General features: G+C 36.9%; 1 protein-coding gene and 1 long non-coding RNA gene across 3 annotated transcripts in view; one reads left to right on the top strand and one right to left on the bottom strand.

Annotated features, from left to right (window-relative positions):
- The window catches only part of LOC131573303 (insulin-like growth factor I), a 46968-nt gene that overhangs the window by 746 nt on the left and 23268 nt on the right, over positions 1 to 22954 (top strand). Inside the window, exons 2-3 of one of the 2 annotated variants that reach the window (XM_058827119.1) lie at positions 1978 to 2048; positions 3833 to 3989. In XM_058827119.1, the coding sequence (XP_058683102.1) occupies positions 3839 to 3989 (151 nt within the window). In that variant the 5' untranslated portion in view covers positions 1978 to 2048; positions 3833 to 3838. The remainder of the gene's footprint in view (positions 1 to 1977; positions 2049 to 3832; positions 3990 to 22954) is intronic. The other variant, XM_058827118.1, reaches the window with a different exon arrangement.
- Positions 1 to 22954, bottom strand: part of LOC131573304 (uncharacterized) — a 71619-nt gene that overhangs the window by 48210 nt on the left and 455 nt on the right. The window lies entirely within an intron of this gene.

The raw sequence follows: 22954 nt of genomic DNA, 5'->3' as shown, positions 1-22954 counted from the left end.
TTCATGCTTTCACAAGGAAACTTTTAAGGGATGTTGTCACTGCAGCAATTTTCTGGCAGCATCGTGGCATTTACTTGGTTTTTGCTTTCATAAATTAAAAGTAAATGAGAAGTTCAGTTTGTTTTCTACATTAGAAACCAGCTGCGACTCTTGCTGACCTTGCATATTTGTACAGCTTAAGCAATTGTACATAAAGAAAATGGAAATTCCCTTACATGTTCATCTCCAAGTTTTCCCTTCTAGGGAGGGCTTTTTCAGGAAAGTTTGCATGTGAAGTTTGATGTTATGACCCTATAATTTCTGCACAATAATATAAACTGTCTTAAGGTAAATTTGACTTCAGTAGGTGCATTGACCTCTGTTTCTGTCAATTGGCACCTGTCCAGCTTTCCATTATCTGCAGATTTATATCCTTCAAGAACTTTTTTTCCCCTTAATATTTTGCAAGGACATTTATGTAGTTGAAAGAATTATCTTAATTGTTTAGGGCCTAATTATTTTTTTTAGTTGGTCTTACACTTAAAACACACTTATCTCATTCCTGAATGACCTAATTACAGGTCTGTAATTGCAAGGGATGAAATCATTCCCTTAATGTATAAATGGGCAACCTTTCCAATATTCTTGAAAGATGAAGGGGTTTGTTGTTTTCTTTTTTTCTAAGTATTGAGCAAGGCACTAAGAGACATAAAAGTAATGTGCTAGTTCCTCAGCTGTGCATCCTGCCAAGCTTCCCTGGAATCAATGGAACATATTGATTTAGGTTAGCATGTAGCCCAGATTCTTTGCTCAAAGTTAACAGTATTTAAACCTTGATCCACTCTAGAGTGTATATGCTTTATTTATATAACAATTACTAGTGAATATTGATATTTCATAATAATTGCACATTTCTACTATGGCTTGATGATCAGGCCCAACCCCTCTGGAATAAAATGTAATTTTAAATATAAAACTCTTGATTCCTTGCTGTAGCATATACTCTGCAAAAAAATTGTTACCTCCTTCAAGATACTCCTGATTCTTGCAGATGTTCTTACATGACCAAGCATGTGAAGAATTCTTATGCACAACTTGTGTCAAGTGATAGTTTGTTAAACAAGGGGACTTACATAGAAGAATTAAGAAGTAAATGAGATGTAGAGTGTTCATATATGACATTCCTTGGTGGTGCTACTCTTCTGGACTACTAAAAGAGGAATATAGCAAAAGCTGGCTATTTTACTGAAAAAGAGGAAATTCCAGCTGTGAAAATATGGTCAGTCATTCTATGAAATGAAAAGAAGTGCTTAACCAGGCTCATCTTGAACCTGTATTCAATTTCCTCATGTAATTAGATGCTTTGATAAACCCCACCCACACACCAATGGGTTTTCTTTTAAGCTCTCAACTTTCTAGTCAAATTTGGGATAATGTAAGTATTCTGCTTGATTGTAGAGAACCTGAAGCAATATTGGATTACAACTTTGTATTTTCTTAAGAATATTCCCCTCAGATATAAAGACATACTTTGATTTTATCATGAGCATATTGAATCAATTAATGTTGTGTTTAATTAAAATGATGAAGTAAAGTTAAAGTTTTAAACTGTGTTTTGGAATTTGCTTTGATGAAACAGTACTTAATTTATGAAATAATTGATTGAACCCTAGAAACATGTGAGCCTGTTTTCTTTTCTGTAAAGTTTTTACTTGTTTGAAAGTTCTTGACTGTTGTTAAATTTTTGAGATAAAGTTAGAAATTCTCTGTGGTTTATACTGTGCAGCCTTTTTTGGCTTCCACTAAAGGAAAAACAGTAGATAATCTGTTTTGTCATAGTTCAGTACTGATATTTATCTGAAAATGCAAGCCAGCTGAGAAGTCTTGAAAAATAAAAAATTGTTAAATGTCTAAAATTTATGTTTATTTCTGGACCAAATGTTATACGAGAACAAATTGTTAAATACATAATGTTCTTGTATTTGTAATGTCTTTCAGCTTTCTGAGGCAGTGTGCTAAACAGCTTTCTGCTTTACCTCCTCAGAACTGGGAACCATCTTAAACTGCAGGTGCATCACATTTATCTTATAAATTCAAAATTATGGCAAAGGGAAAAAGAAACTGTTGTTAAAATATGGAATCATTACAGAAAATAGTGCCTCATGTTATCATCATTCATTTATAATCTGATCTTTTTCCATCTGCCATTGAAGTCATGTCCATGCATTTGAGCTTGTTGGGGTTTGCATGGCAAAGTTGGCTAAAGACACTTGTGAATGAGAAAATAATTATTCTTTCTTTTTTTTTCTGATATATCATGGGATTTAAAATTTTTCAGTATTTTCACAGTAATACACAAATAGGGGACTCATCCAGCAAGGCACTAAGGTCTCTTGCCAAGAAAATAAGAATTCTTAAAAATAATTCACTAAAAAATGCTCAATATCCCATTGGATCAGATCCCAATTGATCAGAAAATAGATAACTTCATATTTTTTTCAAAAGTTCAGTGAAGAAATATTAAAGATTAAATGGCCCCTGAAACCCTGAAAGAAACTTTAGGGAAGATTAATCATTTTACTTCAACTACTTTACACTAGACTGCTAACACAAAGCAGTTCTAAACTAAGTTTAACTGTATGTGGAAGACAGATTTGTGGCTTCTTACCTGACTGCAATGCTAATGTTAACCTTGAAAGAGAATGAAATTAAATGCAGATTTACACCTTTAAAAACTATCATTTTTGGCAAGTGATCTAAATAAGTTCAGAATATGCATTAAGCATGTTACTCAGTGTCCTGCTACTACACATAAATAGCTTTTCCTAGTATTAAAAGAAAAAACTGTCCTCTTTGCATGTTGGGTAAGAAATTAGGTGGACATAAAGGGATACAAAAGAAGCGGATAAACAGATTGGTGCAATTTTACACCCATTGGAGACTGGCCTCTCTTCAGTCAAAAGCACAGGAAAAAGTGTGTAACCAAATGTAAATGAGAATTTTGTCACCTCCGTGTAAACCTCATGGCCGCAGTTGCCAAAGAGGGTATAATGAAGGTCAATGAAGTATAGCTGCTTGCAACAAGCAAAAATACAAATCTTTCAAGGATTAAAACTCACACTCCTGTTAATTTCTCAGATGTTTCCAAACATTGGCCTGCTAGTACCAGGGGACTGTAAGAGTCACTGAATGCGGTCTTCTGCTACAGAAGATCCCACATCAACTCCTGTAACTTTGGCAAGGTGAACCTTGCAACATTTTTGGTTTGTCCTGGTATTTTCCTTTCTAAGGCAGCTGGAGAACTGTGGAACACTAATAATGAGCTCTTTTTCTACTGGGCCAAATTTTCTTACAGCAAGTTTAGAGCCATTTATTCTTGTGACAAAGTTGGTTTTCGTTTAAATAGCTCTTCTCCATCATATGCCACCCCTGTTTCCCACAGTACATTGGCAGGCACCTGTCATACTTCCTCTTAGTTTATCTGGTCTGAGACAAACAAATTCAAGGTTGTTTTCCTTGTTCCTATTATTCCAGGCTTCCCTTTGTCTATTCCACCCTTCCATATTTTGCTTTCCAAAAGCAAATATAAGTCATAGTTACTACAGTGTTCCATAACTAGATGTGATTGTGAGTATTCACCAGCATAATCTGTTTCCAAAATACATGGACTAGAACAAGTGGGTTCTACAAGTAGTTCCACAAGTAGTTGCAAAATCATGGTGAGACATTTCCTGATTCCATGTTTATTGTCCAAGAAATCACAATACATATTCATTCTCATTCAAATGGGTGGAGTCATTTTTTTGTAAGACTCTTTGGGGAAATTCTGACACTGCTTCTGCTTTCTTGGCAGGTGAAGATGCACACTGTGTCCTACATCCATTTCTTCTACCTTGGCCTGTGTTTGCTTACCTTAACCAGTTCTGTTGCTGCTGGCCCAGAAACACTCTGTGGTGCTGAGCTGGTTGATGCTCTTCAGTTCGTGTGCGGAGACAGAGGATTTTACTTCAGTAAGTCCACCCTTTCTCTCATTTAACTGCTAAACACCTTCATGTAATCCATTGGAGTATGCAGTTGCTCTAAATGAGCTTACTTATGATCATCCAGGCTGCCAGCTAGGATTGGTATCCTATATCTGGAAGATGCTCAACCCTTCAGTTACCATGAAGCCTCAGTAAAGAATAAAGTTGTGCCTGTGTTCAACCTCTCTGAGTTTCTGACAAATTTTCATTTTCAGACTTGTTATTGTTTTTCACCACTTTCCAGCTGTTGCTATTCCACCTGCTGTGTTCCTGCTTTCCACTGACCTGTCACTGAAATTAAGTGAATGAGACCACATACTAAACCCAAGACACTCATGAGGCAGAACTACATGTACCAGCTATGTCAGACTGGTAGTAAACACTTTAAGTACACACTGTATCATATTAAAAACACACTAAGCTTCAACATCTGGTTTGAAAAAAAGAAGAGCTGGAAGGCAGCAACCAGAAAGTTACCACATCCAAGTATCCACATGCTTCATCATTTAAATACAGGTGGAGGAAAATTCATGCATGGTGAAATAATGAAGACTGACACCAGTACAGGCAACAGATAAAAATTAACTCTGCAATAGTGAGGACGAAGAAATACTCAACTTTTAAGTAATATAAATCTATTTCTGATGTTCATCTATTTGCCACTTAAATAACAAAGTTAAAGAAGCTTTTAGCTAGAAATATATTAATTCTGAATACATTCATTAATATATTTTTTTCAAAACATGATATAATTTGTGCCTCTGAAGCTAGCATTTACTTTTAATAGCAATAGGTGCTTCTCTGATATTCTTGATATTCCCTCATGGCTGAAGCTTCTTCTTATCTAAGCTACCATTTTTATTTTTCGGATCATACCCACCCTATTCCTATTTATTTCTATTCATTGCTTTCAATGTTTTCTCCTTGCTTGCAATAAAAACAGAAGTTCAGACTTTTGCACTTCTAAATTACAGAAAATCTCAATTTCCTCAACATATAAATTGTAGAGATTTTCACTGTCTTCTTGACACATTTTATTAAATTTCACTTTTGAAACCTTGGTTTAACACATGCAAAGTAATCCACTATTCACAAAAGAACCCTTCTTTTCTGTATTTAACACCTCAACTCTTGTTCATAAGCACCTACTCCAGGGTGCTGTTTAGCTTAGTATTCTGGTGCTAAACACAGTGTTAAAAGTACTGCCATCTCTCATACAGGAATTTACATTTTCCTACAAACTCCTCAGGTGTTCATTTATAAACCAAAGTCTGTTGCATTTATTAGCAGCAGAGTTAGGGATTATATGAGTGTCCTACAAATGTTTTATTGCTGGAGTGCATGTAAAGACTGTCATCTCCCCCTCCTGTTTCTGCACCAGAAAACAATGAGACACTACATCCTTAGAACAGCAGAGCAATTGTTCTTTTACTGTGTATGTATCTCAGGTGCTTCTCTGCCAGCAAAATGTTTGCTGCCGGTTCAGAGACCTCTCATGCTTGCTTTCCACAAGAGTAGCTGTTACTGCCCAGCAATCAGACCTACTGTTAGGTGTACTTTGTGATCCTCAAGGTAAGAGGTCATGTGAAATGCTAATCATTAGCAATAACTCTCTCTGGTTTCAATCTCAGTTATTCTAAAGTTTCACAATGTTTCAAATCTCTACCCTAAGCTAGGTCATCCTTAATTTAAAATGCCAGGATGGGCTTCCAATGTTTCAAAGGAGATCATTACCTTTGCAATCTTTACATTTATCTGCTGCCAGTTTAGACTTTCTCTCTAGTCTTTGCTGTTTTCTGACATTCTGAGTTTTCAATTGAAATATAATGGCACCATAAATGCCAACCTTCTTTTTATATGGAAAAATATGGAATGTTTTGCTTATCAATGACCACCCTGTTTTAGGAAAGTCTTGCACAGTTGTAATCAATAGACTGCAGTTGTATCACTCAACAGGAACATTATGAAGCTGATATGTATGTGGCCCCTTGGATGCCAAGTAATGTGTGTGCTCTACCTGGCTACTTCTTATTTGTAAGGAAGAAATTTCATCTGTTTTAACCTTCTCCCTCTTGTTTGTTAGAGTTCAATCTAAAATACAAAACTAGAGAAAAGTAAGCCCAGTAACACTGGTAAAACAAATAGAGATCCTCATATCAAATGTACTACAGAATGTAGCATACTATTATAAAGTAAAAATGTTGCTTGATTTCTTGGGACTTTTAAAGAATACCACATTATTTATGGAGGTAAAAACCCAATGAAATTTTTGTTTAGTTGTAGAAAGTATGTAGATGAAAGTAGTGTTTTAAGCCTTCTATTCTCATACTCTGGGTTCCTTTAAATAAAGTATAATCAATGGTAGTGTTTGCCTTTAACTTGCACAGGAAATAGCTGTGAGAAAAATTTTTTTCTTCCATCACTCTGTATTTCACTAGAGATTCCAAGTATAAAGAATACCTTTTGGCTGAGGTGGAATTCCTGGTTCAGAGTCAAGGTCAAACTTTGGACTGTTCCTTGGGAGATGTGGGTGGAAGTGAAGATAGAAATAATTGTATTACTTTCTGTCAAAACACTGTACTTCCCAACCACAAGGCTATATCTATGGCTATAACTGGAAGACAAAAATTTCCTTTATATAGTCTACTCTGCCCAACTTTCTAGCTATAAAAGGAAATTCTTTACAGCTTCTGAGGAGATGCCTCAGTTGCTTACCGCACACAAAGAGAAGTACTGACTTCAAGAGAAAGTCAAATGTGGTTTCTACCACTCTCTTTTGTCTTGAGATAGACTGACAAGGAGTGTTTTTCAAAGATTTTTAAGGAAAAACACAGCATTCCCCAAACTTAGCATCTACTTTTTTTCCATGGTCACATTTAACTCCAACCAGCACTGGCTTCTCCTCAGACAGCTTTTTGTCTCCTGTGATTTACCAGAGAAAAGTGGATTGTCCACTTTCTATATAGTGACATCTCTCTAGGAGGACTGCCCCTCATATTCCTGTGTGCTAGGTTTTATTAGGAGAAAGTGACAGAGAACCTGGCCACAGCTGCAAAAGTGGCTACACTTTAACACAGCTTTTCTCAATGTTTCTCCAGTGTTAAAACCTCTGGATCCAACTGTCATGAAACTAAGTGGGATAGCTTCAATGTTCACCTGAATTTTAATATCCAGAAAGGTCTACCACAGTATGCTTATTGTAAAACAACACTGAGAGCAGAGAATGTTGGAAAAACTTAAAGCAGAAATTACATGAAACTTATAAAAGTGAAAGCCTAATGGAGGGGAAATTTTCCTTGGAATAGTCTAGTCTTATCACAGGAATTTACTTTATAGATCAGTAAAAAAAAAAATAAAATTCTTCATAAATGGTGAATTTGCTGAACAATCATTCATTCTCACTCATGATGTTTTCCGAGGGCTATTACTGCCGTGAGATCCAGTAGCTTGCTCTAAGCAGAAAATGTTATATTCTTTTCTAACTTGTTTCTTGTCCTTTGAAAATATACCTTTTCTTTAACAGCAAATACATAGCAGTCCTGCTAACCATACAAAAGTGCCAATAAAGAAACAGATTTCTTAATTCCTTAGACATTTTCAGTCTTCTAATTTCTATAGCCCATGTTAGATGGCAATACATATTTGAAACCATGACAATCAGCTTCATGAATAAAACTCCACCTTTTTTTCTGCTAAAAACACTGCTTTAGTCTTGTAGTGAATCTTCTGAACCATCCCTTGCTTAAAAAAGAAAAGAAGTCAGTTTAGATACCTGAGACACTAGAGTTCCTCTGATATTCTTCAGAGAATGGAGAATGATCTAGCACATGCTTCCATGTCTAAAGCAATGAATCCCATAAAAGACGGGGGTTTTTTTCTGGCATCCAGCTTAATGTTCCCTGTGTTAACTGCTTTGTGGAGAATTACTGCAAATTTTTACATTTTTTTTTGTCCACTAAGACAATCAAAATTGTGTCTTGTCCTTGGGAAAATCCCCAGCTGTGCACAATGTAAAACTATTTGTTTATAATCATCAGAAAATCAGGATAAGCCCCTGAACATGATTTTGGGTGATGAGAGCTGTCATGAGATCTCATTGCTTTGTAGAACTAAGGTATATCTGGAGGAATTGCTGCCTTAGAAAAGAGGAAACAAGCAGCAGAGCAATAGGCAATTATGTTTTGCTTCTCCCATTTCCCTCTAGTTAAGAGCTTCTTGTTTACTTCAGGAAGTCTGCTTTTAAGATGTTATTAAAGTTTCTAGGCCTGTCAAACCTATCAGCGTAATTACAAGAGATGGCATGGCACTCAGTTCTTTAAGTACTCCATACCTGTAGGAGCTATGAGTCATTAGCTCCTCTCTGCATCCCTGATTGAAAGGAATGTTAATGTTAGAAGCCCAGCAGAGGCAAGCTGAAAAGCTGCCACAGACACACACAGACTCTGGTGTCACTGACAGTCTTACAAATCTTTGCAAACAAACACTGGTCATCTTGGCTGTGTTCACACGGCAAGATCTGAGAGTGTTTTCAAGTTCCTTGGTCTGGCTTCATGCCCCATTCATGTCCAAATACTGTATCTATGGAAGATTTGAGTTCATTCCTCTATCTATCCCTAGGTTCCCTACTTCTTACAAGGAAGCTAACCTGGAAAGGAGCTCAGATGTGCTTTAGCCAGGTCTGCAAGGTCAGTGCTTAGGGAGCCAGAACTATAGGTACAGCTACTGATGTAGCTGCATAAGAAAGAAAACAGCTCTGACTTTGGAATGATATCACTGTATAGTCAAACAGCTGACACAAGTTTGATGTGTGCTTTGTTGCCCCTGGTAGTAAACATTGAGAAAGTTCTCTGAAAATAAGCCAGTCTTTGAAAGAATTTTCTCATTTTTTACCACATTAAGAAAGGGTAAGGAGTTGTTCATAAAGGCCAACCTTAGTTTAGTGACGTTAATCTTCTTAAGTTACATCTTCAAAAACAGATAGAAAGGTTCTGTCTTCTTTCTCCATGGATTGCAGAGTAAGTCTAGGAGGATTTAGCCTCTGATATACACTAAATTTAGCCCCTGCCAACAGGTCTCCTCTACAGCTAGTTTCTCAGGTCACCAAGGATTTTATAATTTTTCAACGTTTTCCTTAAGAGGGATTGCAGTAGTGATGATAATTTTAATGAAGTGACTGGAAACAAATCATTGATCAAAATTTCAACAAGAAACATCTGTTCAAAAAGTGCCTACTATCAAAACCAAATAAGTACATTTTCTCCAGAAGTTCAATTTATATACGTCCTTATTAGCTGGTAGATATCGGAGATGTTAATGCTTTTTATGATGTTTACCTTTATTTAATGCACTAGACCAAGCTTCAAATTTGGTCTCAAATAACAGAAAGCTGTTACTTGACATTTGATTCCCTAACTGCTATATGTATATTTAATACATTGTTTAGTCTCATGTTGGATAAAGTCACTCAAAGAAGAGCTTGGCAAGATCAACATTAATTCTTGGCATAGCTGCCCCTCTTACTTTTCCACTGAATCTTAAATACCAAGAAAAACCCCTCCCTGGCTCCAACTCCAGCTCATGCTCTATGCAATCGGCCAAAACCTTTGAGTATGGACCTCTTTGTTCTGGTATCAATAAAGCGTTTGTGATTCTTGATCTACAGCAGCAGGAGTCACAAAGCAAATCACCCAGCTCGGCAGAACCACACGCTCTGTTCATGAAAACCTTGTGCATTTACTACCTGTGCATGAAGGGCATTCTACACACGGTACTCGTTCAAAGGCAGAAATTCACAGAGACATTTCTCTGGGGCTTATTCAGCACTTTAGCTCTTAGCCATTTTTTAAACCCTTTCACCTCAATGAAAATCAAATAGAGACTTAAAGCCATCGCAGACCTTTGCTAAAAAAGGCTGGATCTGGACTTGTTTATTAAACCATATCCTAATGTCAGTGTTTCCCTGTTACACAAGCTTAATTGTTCAAGAATATGACAACAAATGCAAGGGATAACCAACAGTTAAGTAATTTCTCAGTCTAGAAATCAAGACAAAAGAAATACCACAAATGTACACTTATTGAAGAAATTATGCTAAATTTATCTCTGGTAATAACCACAGGAACTTCAAAGTCAAGAGGAAGGAAAAGCCATTATTTCCTACTTTCTATGTGGTGCATTTAGTGCAAAACCATTGTGAAAGATAAAGCCCAAATGCTGAGTCTAACTTTTAAGTAATGACAGGCATACTTCATGTTTGCATCAGTAAATGAGGTTCTGAGAACAAAAATTCTAACACTTCCTTAGTCTTCAGAGGGACATACCATATAATAACTGGTGGGTGAGTCCAGCTTGTGGAAAGTTACCTAAATTCCTATAAAAATCCAGCCCTAGTCCGATATACATGCTGTGTTCTCTGGTTGAATCCCATACACAGAGATATTTTACGTTTTCAATGTCCTTACCCTTACTAGGCAAAGCAGAATGCATTTGCTTATCTCATGTTAAATCCTTTGCTAGTGAAAACTGGAATAGCTTCCTTTTATCAAAGAAATTTTCTAGGACTCGTGTGTCTCTTACTTTTTGTTTTGTTTTTTTTTTTTCTTGAGTCTACAGCATATTTAAATATTTCCCACCTTATTTTGAAATTCAGCTGTGATCCCAGTCTTCCCATTTACGTAACATAACGCTTCCAGAGTAAGAGGATGCTTCCAGACAGCAGGCCCTTCTGCTTCCTTATGTGCCCATAAAAGTGTGGAAGTAGGGAGTGTCCTGTTAAAGCACTTCCTTTGGGAAATTATGACTCACACAAACCTGAAATTATATGATATTTTTTATACATAATTATTTGTTTATATTATTTGTGTCTTTGTGTGTTGGGCAGAAATTTACACAAGGCTGAGTATGCAGAAAAAAAGAAGGGGTTGGCTCAGACCATCCTGATTCAGTCCAGCTCAGTGAACTGTTTTCTTTCTGAAAATAAATATTCTAGGAACACTATTTCTATCTCCAAAAAAGTAAACACTTAATACCTCCAAATCCTATAAACAGCAGGTTCTAAGTAAAACAAATGCCACTGAAAATTGGTTTGACTTCAAAAGAAGGTTCATTAACAGCCATATCCTTCTAAGGCAATGGATAAAATCTTTATGCACAAAACCTCTATATTTCATAACTCTGTATTCCAAAGAAAATTTTTAAATGTACGGTTTATGCAAAGGTATAAAAAGTCTAAGTGTCATGGGGAATATTGTAGGGAGATATCATTCTGATTGTGGATCTGAAAAGATGAGTACATTCCTAATTATGTTTGACGGCTGTTCCAGACCACATAGATAAATCACATTTACAAAAGGAATTTTTTATTTTCAGACTTGCATTAACTATACTGAAAGTTTCTTTTAATTCAACCGCACCTAAACAACTGGATATGAGCTCCTATTCTTATAATGAAAGTTTTACAGCTTCTTTTTTGTAAGTCTTCATTGATTACTTCAGATTACATGAAAGCTAATAAGGATATCTATTTTAGCTTAACATAGCAGGTTTAAATTGAATACACTTCTTACCTTAAATCTTCTTTGGACAAATAATAATATTGTTGTAATAATTTGTTTCTACATCCCCCGAATTCCTGAATTACTAGTCAACAGGTCTTCCATGAAAAAAACCTTAATTTTTCCTACGTATTTCAAGTTTTATGTTTCTTTCCATTAAAGTTTCCAGTCTTTCACAGACATATTTAGTTTGGCAGGAAGAATCTGGTGACTCATAGACTGTAGAAATTTGAGAGCAAGCTACTGAAAATGTATCTAATTTCTTCTTGTGTAATTTGGGAGCAAGCTACTGATAGTATGTCTAATTTTCCTAGTTTAATCAAATGTATTATTGGCAAATACATGTCCTGAATAAAAGCCATGTTTATTTCTGAAATATATAGCTAAGATTAAATGCAAAAACACCATATATATTTGCTTCTAAAAAACTTCTGGGTTTTTTTCTAATTGTTTCTGGCATTTTACTCTAAATCAAAGGGCACAGAATGAAAAACAGAGGCACTAGTTGAAACAATTAGCATTAGAACCCTACTTAAATTTTGGAATTCAGTAATAAAAAAAACATTCCTTATAATGTTTTTTGGTGGTGGGCTTTTGGTGTTTTTTCATTTTTTTTCAAGAGGACAGAGGTGTAGGAAGAATAGGTGATGTTATTATACCTGCATGATTTACATAAAGAAGAACAGACATATTCAAAAATATCTCACTTGTGTTTTAGGTTATTGACTATACTGTCCCTTTCATGTCTTTTCAGACAAAAGACTTTCAAATTCAGACCTCTCTAGACATATATTGTTTTGTTTTGTCCACATACAGAATGAACTTGCTGAATGATGAACAGAGTGTGATCTAAAATCAGGAGATTCTGGTTCAGATTCAGTCCATCTACATTTGGCCACTTAAATGAGGATTCTGAGCTGGGAATCTACTCAAACTCATCCTGCAGTCAGCGAGAGGACTAAAAATCTTTCAGGGCTCTCATTAAGTTACGAATTTTCCCTAGGACATACTTTTCCTTCTCCACTAAATAAAGCAAGGAAGCTGTAGCAATTGTATTCTTATGCCCATTAAGTCAGTTGAGTAAGGACCCTCTATTGGGAGCCTAAATTTTGGTGGAATTAATCTGTTTAAAACCACACAATGAACTTTCATGTAGAGGTAAGGATGCACTCATGCAGATCCCATTTTAGATCAAAGCAAATCCAAGCTTATTTTAGCTGCTATGGTATAATACAGTTGAGCAAAGACCCAGAAAGTGCCTTATCCAGGTAACACCAGTTAGAGCTGCTCCTCTAGCTCTTAAAAACTCCCAGGCTTTAGTCTGACTAAGTGTGAATCCTGTTGGAGAAAGCATTCCAGTTGGATACAGTAAAAGCACAAGGGAAAAGCTTATCTATATTTTCTTTCTTGATATAATAGATAGAATATACTCTTACATGCTACAGCAAGTAAAACTCCTTCATGTTTTATTCCTGCAAAATAAGGTGCACTTTTCCATGCACAAATAAAGAAGCAGTTTTTACACTGTTGTTCACACAAGATCATTTCTATTCCTTTGATAACTCATTTCCCAGCAGTTTTTTAAGAAACCAAGACAATAATAATATTTCTAATCTACAGAGACAGCTAAATATCCATGTTGTTAAAGAAGGATTTTCTCTGTTAGAGGGCTGTGCCTTTTATCATGGTATTGTCATGGAGAAAGGACACAGAATGATGCTCAAGTACAGTTTTGAGATACTCAGCCAATGAAACATTCAAAGTCAGGTTGGATGGGGCTCTGAAAAATCTGATCTAGTTGAAGATGTTCCTGCTAACTGCAGGGGGCTGGATTATGTGATCTTTAAAGGTCTCTTCCAACCCAAGCTGTTTATCAGTTGGAAGATTTAAAATATAGCTACTGCGGACCTAATGAATTCACCTATAAAAGCAGTAATGTGACTGAGCTAAGAAAGAATCCCACCTGAGGCTGTAAACCATTCAGTGAGTTGAAACAACACCACAAAGCATCTCTACTTTCCTCACTCCAGCACTCCTCTTCATCCAAGACAATCAAGAAAAGCACAGAACCACTTCAAAGACATACACATTTCATGATCTTCTCTAAAGTGATCCCTTTGCAGGGATCAGTAATCACAGTACTTAAAATTTCCAAACCATCTATGGGAATAGGAACTGTTCTTTAGGTTGTTTTTACTCTGCTTCAAAACAATACACTTACTGAAAAGGATTATCAGAGTAAAAACAAGCACTAAAACCAAGAAAGAATTATTTATACCTTCTATGAATAAAAATGTATATGACTTATCTTATTTCAAGGTGCTCTTAGCATTGTGAATTGTACTATTCCCAGCTGGTTTGGCTTGAGGAAAATGGGGTAGAAATCACTTAAAGGGTGCTCTCATATGAAAATTATTTCGTAACTTAAGGAGTTCCACCACTATTTCAGGAATTACATACACTAGATTTAATATAGCTATTCCAAGATACAAGCATTTTAAAACGTGGAATGGTCAAGAAATCTGTTCATTACAAAAAAAAAAAAAAAAAAAAAGGAAGATATTTTGCAGAATTTCACCCTTATCTTTCTTATTGCAAAAAATGGAATTAAATTCTACAACTGCAGCTACAATGGCATTAAGCATTAAGTCAACTCCTCTAATTTTTCTTTCCTAGTCATTTCATTTCAGTTTTTGAAAGCAGTAGGACTTGATGCAATAAAGTACAACTATTTCCTGTTATCACTAAGATGAAGACTAATAAAATGAGCAGAATTCATAAGTGGTGATATTCTTACTGTCTGCTGTTCTTTTCAAATAGAAGTTTATAGTCTGATATGAAACAGATGAAATTCAGATCTGTGAAAAAAACAACAGAACTTTTTTAATAAATATGGCTTTCTCTGCCCCATCAAGAATCAAATAACTTGCAACAGATTTTGAATGCAAAATTATTATACTTGAACTATGAAACAGGTGGAAATACCTTGTTTAATTTTTATTTTAGAATGTAATATTTTTAAGGTGTATTTTTACTTTTTCATGTGGCAAAGAGAAAATGCTAAGGAAAATCTGATATGTAGTATAATAAAGAAGGGACAAAGCCGATGCCAGAGATGGAGAAAATAGTAATGTTAATAATCTGGGCTGGTCCTGTCCAGGAATTTTTTCATAATCCAAAATTATGAGTCCATGGATACTCACTCAGGGTTATCTGTTAACTTCAAATGGCTTTAGTTCAGTTCATTGAGGATAGTGGGAGTTAGTCTGAGGAATTCTATTTCATGAGTTCTGTGCTATGCTCACTAAAGAAAACATTGATCATTGATTTTCCTAGGTCTTTTGGCCATAAGTGTCATTATGCCACAAATATTTTCCCTTGACTGGATTCCCATTGCTTTCTTACTAGTCACCTGTTTTTCCTAAGAGCTACCCACTGAACTTCTGATATTTTATTTTCTGTGTATAAATACAGCAAATAAAGGCTCTTTTGAGCAATCGATAGACACTATTTGTTCCTGATTTGAAAAGGGTGCACGCACACCAAAAACTCCTCATTTTTAACATTATTCAGACCAACCTGAAAGGTTTGTAATTTTAAAGATCATCTACCATTCGGTTCTTCATAGAATCATATAATGTGCTGGGTTGGAACAAACCTATCAGGATCATGGAATCCAACTCCTGGCCCTGCAGAGGACACTCCAAGAGTCACACCATGTGCCTGAGAGAACTGTCAAAATACTTCTTGAGCTCTGTCAGGCTGGTGCTGTGACCCCTGCCCTGGGGAGCCTGTTCGAGTGCCAACCAGCATCTGGGTAAAGAACCTTCCCCTGATATCCAGCCTTAACCTCCCTTTACTCGGCTTCATGCGCCTTCCTCAGGTCCTGCCACTGGGCACCACAGAGAAGAGATCAGTGCTTGCCCCTCCTCTTCCCCTCACAAGGACATTTGTAGGCTGCAATGAGGTCTGCCCCAGTCTTCTCCCAGGCTGGACGGACCAAGTGACCTCAGCTGCTCCTCACACACATTAACCTAAAGGCCTTTCACCATCCCCATGGCCTCCTCTGGACACTCTTTAACAGCTTCATATCTGGTTTACATTGTGGCACCCAGAACTGCCCCCAGCACTGGAGGTGAGGCTGTCCCAGAGCAGAGGGGACAATCCCCTCCCTTGCCCGGCTGGCCATGCTGGGTCTGATGTCCCCAGGACAGGGCTGGCCCTCCTGGTTGCCAGGGCACTGCTGGCTTGTGTTCAACTTGCCATCAACCCTCAGGTCCCTTTCTGCTCTGCAGCCTCTCGTTCTCTTGTCTATTCACACAACCAGGATTACCCCATCCAAGGAACAGAGCCGAGCATTCACCCTTCTTAAACTTCAGTGGCTGGTGATTGCCCATCTCTCTAATTTGTCAAAGTTTAGCAAAATTGTTTGCTGAAGTGCCCAAATTAGTCTCGATTTTGTGATAGGTATATGGCTACATGTAAAAGATTGAAAACTAACTTTTGAAAAGTGTTACTCTATTTTCAAAAATCAGCATGAGTCTCATGAATAGCCAGTGAGACTTCTGAAGACCCTAAAGGCATATGAGTAATTTTTGGGCAGTGAAGAGGCAGATGGACACTCAAGAGATTTTTCAAATGCAGCCATGTATCTAATTTCTGCTAAAATCAATGATAGCTGACCCTAGGCAGGTTTTTTGTTTGTGCTTGTGTTTTTAGTTGCCTGAGCATCCTTGGAAATACAAGTCAGGGTCCTTAGCTACTTGTTTAATTTTGCTTATGGACCTTATTGACTACTTGTAAAAAAGCTATCACTGTTAAAAGCTCTTCAAAATAAGAATTGGCATAATGACTTGGCTTCCTCTCTGACGTTAAACACACTAATACGCTTAGTATGAAATCTTCTTATTTCTAGCATAAATATGTGAGGCATCAGATGAAAGCTAATAATTTCCCAAGCAAGCTAAAAATAATGATGGCTAAATTTGAATAAATATTCTAAGAGGCATTCTGGAACAGACAGTAGTTAATAAGTACTGTAAATGCTACCTTTCTACTAACCTCATTTGCAAGGTGCCAAAGCCTAAACATGCACCACAAACAACAGTGAATGAAAACCAAGCATGATAAAAAAATATAATCACTGCAGAAAGTTGGAGACAATGCATATTTTAGCATTTTCTTTGTCTTCTAACCAGGAAAATTTAATTTATATTCTCACAATATTCTTTAGGATGTCTTCTTTAGGAGTTTCAGATACTTGTGGCTTAGACCTTGTCTCCCCTTCAATGAGACTATCTGACAGCACCTACAGTTACTGCAATAATTCAAAGTACATTGTAATACAAAGAGTAAGTATTATTAAAAAGTACTACTTTGTGTAACAAATAATACAGGAATATGTAAATTAAACTCACCTTTAAACATGCTGCAATGCAAACGGAAGAGTTTAATGGAAGAACCAGTAACTGAAGATACGTCTAGGAATTCCTTAAAGTCAGGGAATATTAACCTTAATTTTGGTCACAGGCCTATGAATTTTACACCATCACTAAGTGACTAAAGCCTTTAACAAAAAAAATTGTATTCATAGTTATACAGAATACACACTTCTTGGGAGAAGGAAAAGAATCAGTGGCTTCATTAGGTAATGAGTGGTCTCATGCCTTATTGACTTCCAAGATCCAAATGCTGCAGACAATAAGAATTAATATTTTCCTCATAATCTCCTCTGAAGTGCTCATCATAGAAGTATTGCAGCCTTCAGACAAATACATTATCAACTACAATATCCCAGGAAATCATCTATTTCTCTGAACATTTCTGAGGTTTTTCTGCCCTAGTGATTGCATATCCAACTGGAGATGGCAAGAACTTTTATTTCCTAAAATAATTTTTATATTTCTGCTAGAACTTCACATGTTCAAAATAGAATACAAATGTCAATGAATTTAACCTAGTGATAGAATGAAGTAGTACTTTCCCTTTATACAGGGAACAATGAAGGATAAAAACCAAGCCAAAGCTGCAAATGCACCCCTTCCTCAAAAGCAGCTTCTGCATATACCCTATCCTACCTGAACTAACAAAGCACTTTTGCCAAAAGAGTTGGGAAAAAAAAAATGTAATCCTCCTGTTTTTGTTCAAATCTAAACACCTTTCCGAAGGCTCATTAGCTTCTTTCTACTTTCATTGGAGTGAAAGAAATTGCCTCATTCTTGTGAGCTGCAGAAATTCCAGAGCACCTCCTGTGCAGGACAGGAACAAAGCTCTAACCAAGAACAAGATTTGCTGCCAAGTGGCTGGTGATAAATAGAAGTCAATGAAAAAAATACTTAAAGTTTAAAATTATTGAAATCTCTTGGTCAAGAGATTTGATTTTAGATGAACAGGTTAAAAGCAATGAAGAAAGAACATAAAATAATTAAATTTACTTTTCAACTAATGAAGGACCCCATGAAAGGTGATACAGAAAACTGTATCACTAAATCTGTTCACTAAAAGTTCATCAAGTACTGTAGCTGTGTCAACACTTCTCAGAGTTCACAGAATCACAGAAATGTTAGGGTTGGATGGTACCTCTGGAAATGATGTAGTCCAAACCCCCTGCCAAGGCAAGGTCACCTAGAGCAGGTGACACAGGAACAAGCCCAGATGGGTTTGGAATGTCTCCAGAGAGGGAGATTCCACGGCCTCCCTGGGCAGACTCTTCCAGTGCTCTGCCACCCTCAACGGAAAGAAGTTCTTTCTCATGTTGAGATGAAACTTCTTGTGTTTCAGTTTATGGCATTTGCTCCTCATCCTGTCACTGGGCACCACTGAAAAGAATCTGGCACCATCCCCTTGGCACCCTCCTCTGAGGTATTTTATAAACACTGATGAGATCCCCTCTCAGTCTTGTCTAGAACGACAGACCCAGTTTCCAAAGTGTCTCATAGGAGAGATGCTGCAGACCCTGCAATACCTTTGTCACCCTCCACTGCACCCTCTCCAGTAGCTCCTCGACTCTCTTGCGCTGAGGAGCCCAGAACGGACACAGCACTCCAGATGTGCCTCTCCAGGGCCAAGCAGAGGGGGAAGATCTGCTCCCTCCATCTGCTGGACACACTCTTCCCAATGTAGCTCAGGATACCACTGGCCCTCCTGGCTGCAAGGGCACACTGCCAGCTCAGTTTCCTTCTAAACTTTCAGCAGTTTCCTGTCTTCCATAGCGACATGAATTAGGCTTATCCACACTGGTAGTCAGTTGAAACTACAATTGGATGAGCATCCATTCAAATTATTTCATTATGTGAATGTTTAGCAGAGACCACCTGAGCATTTCTCAATGGTCACCATAAAAATTCAATGTTTTTCATACACCAAACCTTGATTGCAATGAACAGTAATCTACTAAATAAAAAGCCACTTGGTATGTCAACTAGTTTCCTTCCTCCTTTTTCCATTCTGCATCACTCTATTGTACACAGCACTTGGAAAACCGGTGGTTCTGAACAACCTAAACAGATAAATATGATTTTTTTTGCTCAAGTCTGTCTTAACTGGCCTCAATTTGTCTTTTTTTTTTTTTTCCTAGACAAAGAAATTGATAAGCTATCACTGTCAAAATGCCAGGATAGACTGGTATCTTGCTAAAATTTTAATTTTTGCGTTTCCCTATAGTCTCAGGAGCCGGAGAGATGGCTTTGAAAACAAAAACTTAATTTGTATCAAAAGTAGATTGTTTTCTTGCTGGAACAACTACAATCACAGAAAACTGAACCATGCAGTTGAAACCTGAAAGTCCCATCATTTCTTATTTTGAGCCAGCACTAAAAATCCACCTTTCCTTTGAACCGCCTCTGCCTCTTAAGTTTGTATTATATCCTCATACTAAGTTAAAAGTACAGTCATAACACTGTCTTAAAGGTCTGCTTTGAATTCTTTTTAGACACATTCAAGCTATAGTAATTTAGCTGATGGCTGCTTGATTTCAGAGCAGCCAGTGAGAAAGCAAACAATCCAATGACCCCAAGTTCACTGAGATTGCTGGAAAATGAAAACAAGGGGTTTGGAAGGCCAGTGCTTCAACACATAAAGAAATATATTGAATACTTCAAAAGATATAAAATTCTTAGAACTGTTGGACAGGCTTCTGTGTGTGAACTTTCCTGTCCAAGTGGCATTGCTAAATACCATGGCACCAATCAGAGGGCTGACATCATATTGTTGTGTAACTCATAACCATAGCAATGTCACTTCTTATGCATTATATGTGAATTCAGCTGCTTAACATCTCAGCTGTGTCAGCTGTTAAATAAAATACAGTTCAGGAGATTTATTTTGAAATATGAGCTCTTTGTATTTTTTTTATAAAGGAAACAGAAAATAGAAAGCTTGTTAAACCAGTGTTAACACTGGAAGCTTGGATTCGGACAACAGACACAGTAAGAACAGGTTTCATCACCAATCTAACTCACAATGATATAATGTAGCAAGAGAGCTAATTGTGATCATTTTAATGGACAGCAATACACTGGGGCTTTTATATTAAAAATGGGACAGAATGCACAAAAATATATGCAGTCAATAAAAAACAACCAAATAAAAAAGCCCCAAATAAACAAAAAAACAACAACAAAACCCAAACAAGCAAACAAACAAAAAGCCCAAAACCATAGCACACCCAAATTGTTGAGTAAATGGTACAGGTGTCAGCCTAAGTGAATTTAACATGTTTGGTGCAACAACTACAAGCAATGGAGAACAACATCTAACAGAAATTGGGAACATAATCCTCCTCTCCTTTATTTTGACCCTAAGTGCCCTTCCAGAGAATCATTAGCCTATTCCTGCTCTCACTGGAACAACAGAAATTGCTTCATTCCTGTGAGCTGCAGAAATTACGGAGTAGCTGCTCTGCAGGGCAACAGCAAAGCCCTGACCAAGAACAGTCCTTGTTGCCCAGTGGCTGGTGATGAACAGAGCTCAGCATTGCCAGGCACTAGTAAAGGGAATGACATGTACCCTTTGCCTCTGGTGACACATGGTGTGGAGTAGCTGGTGTTATCTATTATCTGTCCTTTTGGAATATCAGCATGTTGGAGCTATAAGCCAGAGGAACTAATGTCGGTCTGATTGTGCCTTTCTGTGATCACAGTCAGAGGCAGTGGTGTAATGTAGCTTTTGCCCTCCTGATAATCCATCAAGGAGAACAGTAGCACTGTCTTTATGATGCATAAAAAGATTTATTTATTTTTATTAAGTTCACTGTGCCCCTTAGGCTGCCCTGCATTCAGTGAGATTTGAGGCTATGCTTTCAGAAGATAAGGGATGATGTGCTCCATGCAACATCATCATCTGGGGTAGAGAGTATTGCAGCTTCTTTCACAAAGATAAAAATACCTGAATTTCTCTGGTAACCAGACCACCATTTTGCATTTCAACACCAGGCAATTTTAAATGCTGCTTAAAGTACCCAAGACTTCTGGACACAGATTACTTCCAGAATCAAACCCACAGTCACTTGACCAATATGCTCCATAAGATATCTTGTTGCTAGCCAATTTCTCACATGTACAGAAAATTTAATTATAAATTTTGCAACTATAAAAAAGAAATTATGAGATGTTGAAATGTTAGTTTCTAATATGAGAAGCCTAATAGGTGTAAACCATCTCCCATTTTCTATATTTCAGAGAACAGACAAAGTGTTTCTTTAGATAGGAAATAGATAAAGAGTAAGCAGGTGGGAGGGCTAGGACTATTTCTGGCTATGGGACTAACTGGTTTACATAACCTTGAACCAACTAATTTTATCTGTATTTGTCTTACTTTCACCATGTGTGAAAATGAGGCAATGATGTTTATTCACCTTTTAAAGCTGCTTTTGAAATCCCCTGAGTCAGATAACAATTCAGGTCCAAAGAAATACTACTTTTTAGAAGCTCACCCACATATACCCCAAATACTGCAAAGGTTAAAGTTTCAAGCAAAGTGTCACATTGCAGTACTGATGATAAATTATAGGTAATAGTCTATCAAACTTAGGAAGACAGTTCTGTAAATACAAAAAAAAAAAAGCTGTTTACATAAGGGATACAAATTGGCTACTACTTTCAGTCTAGAAGTTAATATATGCCATATTACTGCAGAGAATCCTGCAAACCGTTTTTAAACAATGTTATAACAGTTTACATAAAACTTAATGGCAAGTTAAGTAGATCACTCCAGCAGGCCCTCTGCTTACTGCAGGAATATGGCACAGAGTTCATAGGTTACTTGAGACTCGTTCTCCCAGCCAAACAAGTCAAACAATAACACTTTTAGGCACTGAAACACTTTTCCTCGGTTTTCAGCAGAAGCAGATGTGAGGCTGACTGCACAATGAACAAAAAGAATACTTTGAAAAGAAAATGACAGCGAAAACATAAGCTCAGTTTGCAGTTTATCTGTAATCATCCTTGCCTTTCACCTTGATGCTAACTTTCCAGTACTACCCTCCTCATCTGAAGATCAGTGCAAAGCTTCAATAACTTGAAGGAAGCTCATTTCTTCACATTTACATCAGATTTCTCTTCTAAACAAATTGGTGCAGTGTTTCAATCTTCATTTAAGTTTGGGGTGTAAGTTCTGAGTCATCATCATTTAATTTTCTCCAAGCCTCCAACTTGTGTTTTCTGTTTTTCTTCCTGGATGTGTCATAACAACTAAATTGTACCACCCCAGTAAAATGGTGAAGCCTAGCACACATCTGCCAGCAACAAAATACTGTGCTCTCACTCTAATTCCCCACACATTCCACTTTTCACACTTCCTTCGCATCCTCTCAATAAAGTGGTAGAGCCTAGTAAGCAATTTCTTTTATTTTCCACAACATTCTGCCAATAAATCAAAAGAACTACCTCAGAGAAGAGCACACTTGCCTTGCATGCTCTTTTCCTAGTCCCATTTCTATCGATATTACCATGAGATTAATTTTCTGAAGTCAGTGACTTCCCTGTAGTTAGGATATCTGTCAGTTCTGGGTCAAAACTGTGCTGATGAGTTGTGAAGGCATTATTTTTCAGAATTGCTAAGTAATTTTGACTTGGAAAAAATCACTTGAGAAAAGTTTTACTCTTTCAAATTCAATAGAAACTCTGGTCAAAATTTTCCAGTATTCTTAATGTAGAAACAATAGGAAAGAAAAGTCTTAGTCTGAGCTTTGAGATATCCATCATGAATTTAAAGGAGTCAAAACTCTAGTATATTTCTTTTAAAAACATTCATTATACAACAGAATTGCATCAAGGAGAAAAGAAGGTGAGAATTAGCAATAAGAGAAAGGTGTTACAAAAAAGGCAGAAAAACCTCATCTAGAAAGAGGTGAAAATGATGAATCAGAAGAAAATATAATTTAAGACAGAGGAGCCTTTAAAA

Source organism: Poecile atricapillus, chromosome Z (assembly GCF_030490865.1).
Source record: "Poecile atricapillus isolate bPoeAtr1 chromosome Z, bPoeAtr1.hap1, whole genome shotgun sequence".
Taxonomy (NCBI): domain Eukaryota; kingdom Metazoa; phylum Chordata; class Aves; order Passeriformes; family Paridae; genus Poecile; species Poecile atricapillus.
The sequence above is the reverse complement of the archived record's forward strand: the minus strand, read 5'-3'. Positions and strand labels throughout refer to the sequence as shown.